The sequence below is a fragment of the Rhinopithecus bieti genome, unplaced genomic scaffold (assembly GCF_001698545.2).
Source record: "Rhinopithecus bieti isolate Rb0 unplaced genomic scaffold, ASM169854v2 scaffold_12859, whole genome shotgun sequence".
Classification (NCBI taxonomy): Eukaryota; Metazoa; Chordata; class Mammalia; order Primates; family Cercopithecidae; genus Rhinopithecus; species Rhinopithecus bieti.
The window spans coordinates 737,822-744,831 of record NW_016807388.1 but is presented as its reverse complement, the minus strand read 5'-3'; the positions used below and the strand labels follow the sequence as shown (position 1 = coordinate 744,831).

The window sequence follows — 7,010 nt, the reverse complement described above, 5'->3', positions numbered from 1 at the left end:
AAAAAAAAAAAAAAAAAAAAACTAGTATACTTGAAGATGCAGTTTATGGGACCTGCATCATCATTTATTTCAGTTCAATTTGGGGCCCAAAACTGAACCCAAAATGGAAGTTATCACATCTACAACAGTTTTTTTCTCAGGATGCAATGATCATACTGGAATTTGAACACAGAGTAAGACCCCTTTTCACAAAAGTAAATGTATTATAACCCCTAAATATATCAAAGTCCTTGCAAAAGTTTTATTCTTCTAGGGTACAAAATAAAGTCAGTCTTACAAACGATGTCCAAAATAACATGAATTATCAAAATGTCATTAGCATACCAAAATTCATTAATTCTGCCAATTTTACCCTTGTTTCCACCACCCCACCAAAGCCATTCATACTGCTATGTTTAGGTCCAGAAAACGCAAACAAAATTATCAGTCTCGAACAAAGCAGGTATCTTCCTAAACCCAGGTTCATAGACTAAAAGATAATTTGGTCATTCTCAAGATTAATTTGATCTACATATCATGTCCAAACAGATCATTCAGTCAGTCCCAAAGTTAACTAGCTAGTTCCTAAATTTTTCATTTCCACTAAGTATAAACAAAACCACCACATCTATGTTTTTTAAGTGTAAATGAAACAGATATCAATTATATTATATCTTGCCTGATAAAAGAAACAGGTTAGAATCACATTTTCTTTTCATTATAACTACTACTCCTCTTTTATATTTATACATTATAACTATAATTTCATTATAACTACTACTCTTCTTTTACTTTTCTTTGGTACACATGAATCATTACTCAAATCACGAAGTCTGGTATCTCAACAGTGTCATGACCTCAGAGATTATGGAACTCCCTGTTCTCACCCTTAGGTACACATTAGAAACACCAGAGGAGGTTTTATAAAATACGAATCCCTTGATCCTAGCTGAGCTTCAGAGTGGGCTCTGATGTCGATACATTCTAAAAGCAAGTCAGGTGAGTCTAATGCGTAGCTAGGTAGAGAACCAGTGGTCTCAAAAATGTGGATCAATGACCCAGAAAGGATCAAGGTTGAGAGCAAGCCGATGGCAATCTGAAGCAGAATCCAGAAGGAAGATAACAACTCAAATGCCACTGGAATGAATGAAGCAGACAATGTAAGCACACATTTTTAGACTGTGTGAGTACCAGAGAGCACAACAAACTAAGGAGCTCACTGGGCAAGGGCTCCTGAGCTCTAGCTGACATTGCCATGAGGAAGTAACAGATATTCTCACTGGATCCCACCCAAAAAAAAAAACACAAATCAAGATTTTCATGTAAAATTACCCAACTTTCAAATGTTGGCCCAATTACTAAAACAATAACACTGGATGAGAGAAACAAATAATGAAAAACACAACATGGGTTTGGCCTCATCTCATCCAGTCTAAAGGGTTGTTTCCACTGTACAGAAACCACAACAGGAGCAGCAGCAGCAGCATCACAACAGCAATACCAATACCTAACACTCAGTAAGTACTTATTATGTATTAGTCACTATACTAAGAGTTTCACATGGATTATCTCAATTAACCTTTCTCAACCTTCGAGAGAAGTACTATTATTATTCCCCTTTTACTCGAAAACTACCCCCGCCCATGATCACATGGCCAGTAAGTGGTGACCCCAGGATCCAGAAGTGTGCAATGTAATCCATCGTCTATACTATGCTATTTCTCTTTGAAATTTTTTAAAATAGGCTTTTAACAACCTCTACTCTTTGCATTTTTCTTTCTTAAAAAATAAAAGGATTATACTAAATGATTTCTCAAGTCATTTTTAGTTATCAACTTCTGTGGCTCTGACACCATCACATAACTCTTGGATGTATGAAGACTAGTATTTATATCATCAATAACATCAGGGCATTGGTCACGAGTGCCCTAGTAAGAATTACCTGATAAACGAATGGAATGAATGTTCACTAAACAGTCTTTCTTAAGAGGCAGCAAAAACATAAACTTATAATAAAATTATTTATCTCTATTGCTGCAGAAAGTTTACCTCTCCATTTTACCTTGTGAACGATGAGCAAAAGCGTTCAAAAATTCTTCATCATTTGTTTGCTCATGACAATTAAGGAATTTATCCAAGACTTCTTTGATTAACTGATCTTCATTCATTATTTCCAATCCTGACACATGGGCAGACATTTCTATTCACGAGGCCACAGTATCTGCAAGACAGAAAAATACCAGCTAGAGAGCAACAGGCAATATCAGCCCCTTTGAAAATATTCTGGATGGGTAGGTTGAAAAATCCCAAGGCTCCAAAAGAAAGATCAAGAGAGTTACTAGAGCAACGACCTCTAGTTCAAGAGATCAGAGTTTTATTCATATCTTTGCTGCTGAATTGTTAACTATCACAATTTTATTTTTTTGCTTCAGTCTTCTCATTACTATCTTCTTAATTCATAAGAATGTTGTCATATATTCATAAGAATATTGTCACCCAATTACACAATTAGAAATTCAAAGTCTTTCAAGGAAGGAGGAACTTTAAAGAGTACTCAACTAACCACCCATCCAATGACAATAGCTTAGTGACTTATTTAGCAGTTACTGTGTACCAGGTGCTGTTCTGAGCAATTTTTTTTGTTAATTATCATAACAGTCCTAGATAAGGTCACAGAGTCAACACACAGAAGTGCCAGAAGTCTGATCCTAGAAACCATGCCTTTAAACACTTCGCTATCCGTCACTCTATTCTCTGGGTGACCTGCCCCCGCCCCCCCACCGGCCCCTGCCTTCCCTACTATCGCTGACAAAAGTTGATTTGCCTGTGCATCAACACATCCAGGGACTGGTAACTCTGAACATTCCAAAAAAGCCTTTGCACAGCTCTGTTAAAAACTTTTTAAATTAAGCCTAAATCTGTCTCTCTGAACCCTATCCTAACTGGTTTCTGAGCCCCTAAGGTTGTACTGAAAAATTTCAGTCTTTCTTATACATGACATCTCTTCAAATATTTGAACAAGGTTATACTGTCCTTTGTCAATCTTCTGATTTCATTCACTGAAACAAATTTATTTTTCAAAACTCAGCTCAGAATTCTGTTTCTCTCTGAAGACTTATCCTTCCATCTCCCACTACTGCAGGAAGAGTTAATCTTAATCTATCTGTGCTCATTCTGTACTAGGGTCTACTGTTAAATTTATCGTGCCATATTGGAAACAGTTGTGTACATTTCTCTGTTCTCTACTGGACTCAGAGACATAAAAGACAGAGTCCACATCTCTTCATCTTTGTATCCCAAATGCTTGATAGCTCAGGATGTGGCATAGAGCTGGCAGTCAATCAATATTGAGCTAACATTACTCATTCAGCAGTACAACAGTCAAGTATTGCTAGAAGCTGGCAAAACACTAAATTTTACTTGCTCAATTATTTCACCCGTGCCCTATACGACATGGTTTCAAGTCCTTAAATCCTCCTGATCAATCTATCTGGAAAACATTTCACACTGACTGCACCTCTTTGTATATACCATCCACAACTGAACACAAGACTCCAGATACGATGAGATTAGACTAACTCACATTCTCAATATTCCACTCATGCTATACAGCTAGCGCTCACATTCACACTGGTAGTGGCCATTCCACATTGTCATTCATTTAGCACAGTGTTAACCAAACACCTATCAGCTGAAACGCAATGCCTCAATCCAAGCACAGTTTGGACTTCATTTTCACTTAGGATATTTCACCTTGTTAAACTCCATTCATTCGTATAAAGTATTCTTCTTACATAGCTTTGAGAAAATCATCTACAGAAAGCAGATATGTAATTACTGCCTAAGTAGCCAGTATACTACATGGGGTACCATAAAAAGTAGGGGTTTCTCCAATACTGTAAGAAAGGGAGAGCACCAAGCTTCCTTCTATCTGAAACAAGAGTACACATTTGTTAATTTTTTCTCCCACTTTTCCTTTATACATTTACCATTTTAAAAATACGAATAGCATGTGTATGATACAAAATTATAGAAACCTTTAAGTATCTCCTGACTCTGCCAATTCCCAACCATCAGAGGTAAATGCTGTCAAGAGTCTAAAGAATGTACTTCTAAATCTTTCCCTATAATGTTTATAGAGAATAATAGATTTTTTCTAAAAGTGGAACCATATTATATGTCATTCTTTACAGCTTTAATTTAATAAGTTATCATGGACATATCACCACTTTAGTATATGCAGATCTAGCCTATTCTGTCAAACAGCTGTATAGTCACAGCCCAGCTCTGCCACTCACTGTGTAGCACTGGGCAAGTTACTTGACCTCTCTGGGTCTCTGTTTCCCCGTATCTATAAAAAGGGATTACATCCCAGTACTTTGGGAGGCCGAGGCGGGTGGATCACCTGAGTTTGGAAGTTCGAGACCAGCCTGAACAACATGGAGAAACCTCATCTCCACTAAAAATATAAAATTAGCCAGGCATGGTAGCACATGCCTATAATCCCAGCTACTCGGGAGGCTGAGGCAGAAGAATCGCTTGAACTTGGGAGGCAGAGGTTGTGGTGAGCCCAGATCGCACCATTGCGCTCCATCCTAGGCAATAAGAGCGAAACCCCGTCTCAAAAATAAATAAATAAATAAAAGAGATTACAGCTGTACAGGTCTGTATTTCCTTAACCTCAATTCCAAAATACCAAAAAGCTCAGGAAAAAAAAAAAAAAATTCATAAGATAATGCCCAAATGCATTTGGGGGCAAGACCTGATTGAATTAACATGAGAGTACTTACAGCTTTTATTCTACTCAGCATTACTATTCATATATTTCCCTGTAGAAATACCAGTGTGCTTGCATATAAGGTGCTTTCCCAGAACCAGCCTAGAGATTTTGTATAATATATAGCACATGCACTGATTACCTTTCTAAACTCCAAAAAGTTCTGATTTCTGAAGCACATCTGACCCTGAGGGTTTAAATAAAGAATCGTGAAGCTACACATGCCTCACAAGATTACTATGAAAATTAAATAAGTAGGCATGGCATCTCAAAATATGTTAGCCAGGATGATGATGATGATGGATCAGTCTTAGGATTCTGTCCTTTGCCTACACAAAGACCTGTTATAACTGTGCCCACTCAACTTTGAAGGCAGTGATATTATCTAAAGATAATTCCACATGTATTACAACCCCAGATAAAGCATGGAGTTGTAGAGGACTGAGTGAAAATTAAAAGTGTAGCTGGGTACCAACTTAAAACAAAAGAAACGGTTTCAAGCTATTTGTACCTAAAAAAGTTAGATATATGAAAAAGCATTGGTTATGGCTTATGCACATTTACTTGTAACACCGCTAAGGCTTTAGCCATGCAAAGCTGAATAAATTGTGTTTGCAGTAGCTAGACAGTAAATAATGATGAGTAAACTCAAAAGTGGCTATTATTTCACAACATTAGCATGTATACTTCATTACAAGAATTGCAATGTCAATCTGCTTTTCCAGAATTGGAGCCTAGAAAAATTTCAACAGTTTATCAATCTCTTCTTTAAAATCATCTTTGGTAAGTTACTTCAGCAAACAAATACCAAACAGATGCAGCCAGGTTGTGGTTTCCATTTCTGTAAATGTCTTCTCATAATGCTTTAGGAGTGTTAACAGAAATTTCTTTAAACTTCTTTTCCACTTCTCAAATTGGCATATTTTGAGTACTATTCAACACATCTCAGTAGTACTAAAAGCAAACAATTAACAGATTGTGCCAGCAAAAATTCAAAATCCTTCTAGGCCTTTAATTTTATTTGTGTGGTTATCCCAATACAGAGATGACATGCTTTTATTGACTATTTTATTTATTTATTATTTATTTATTTATTCATTTATTTTGAGACAGAGGCTCACTCTTGATGCCCTGGCTGAAGTGCAGTGGTGCAATCTTGGCTCACTGCAACCTCTGCCTCCCAGGTTCAAGCAATTCTCCTGCCTCAGCCTCCCGAGTCACTGGGATTACCAGGTGCCCGCCACTATGGCTGGCTAATTTTTTTTGTATTTTTAGTAGAGACAGGGTTTCGCCATGTTGGGCAGACTGGTCTCGAACTTCTGACCTCAGGTGATCCACCTACCTCAGCCTCCCAAAGTGCTGGGATTATAGGCATGAGCCACCATGCCTGGTCTTACTGACTTTTTAAAGGACTTCTGGAACATCCAGTTTCACAAACTGTCATTATTTGAAGAGTTTAACAATACCCATCTTCAAATTTAGAACTTGCCTTTTCTACAAAAATACAAACCTAATATTAAAAGTCCCCAGGGACTGACAGAACAGATAACCACTTATCAGACAGTCAAGTGGTTTATGCAAATCCTAGTGGTTTTCTAAAAGGAAGCAATGCATTTTCAATTACCATTCACATACTTTTGTGTTTTATCATGAAGTATTTTCTAAAAGAAAAGAGGGGAGAGAGAGAGAGACACTTGCCTGGATAAGAGAATTCTTTGTTTTGGTTTGGTTTTTATGTTTTAAGGCTTTGAGCTCCACATGAAAGACTCAAAATGTCTTGTGATAAGTAAATGTGTATAAATATCTGCTGGTAAATCACAAGCAACACTTTCACAATCATGGCCCCCAGAAGGAAATACAGGGAACATGCACTGCTCCTTGGACTATTACACTTCACTTGAAGACCACAGGCCTGGTAAGGAACAGGGTTCACTTTTTACCAAGTCACTGAGAGATAGAAAAATCATATAACCTCCCTAAAGTCTTGTTTTCTGCTATCAAATAATGAAGCTAACAACCACCTAAGCTAGTTAATGTTATGTGCTCTCTGAAAGAACATTATTATGAAATATGGTATATGAAATTGTCAGCACTGATTCAGCACATCTTTGATGTTCACCTTCAGATACTTGTTAATGAACTTACTCAAACAAAATGCAACTTTCAGACACAATAGTCGACCTAAAAAAGTAAATCACCACGAGCTTGCTTCTCTGAAAGTGCATAGCGTACTTTTTAACAGCACTAGGGTTAT

The 7,010-nt window shown here is 37.2% G+C and overlaps 1 protein-coding gene across 1 annotated transcript in view; it reads right to left on the bottom strand.

The window, feature by feature from the left end:
* The window catches only part of IFTAP (intraflagellar transport associated protein), a 66,393-nt gene that overhangs the window by 44,326 nt on the left and 15,057 nt on the right, over positions 1-7,010 (bottom strand). Inside the window, 1 exon segment of the mRNA XM_017881645.1 lies at positions 2,042-2,200. Within this exon segment, the coding sequence (XP_017737134.1) occupies positions 2,042-2,177 (136 nt within the window). The 5' untranslated portion in view covers positions 2,178-2,200.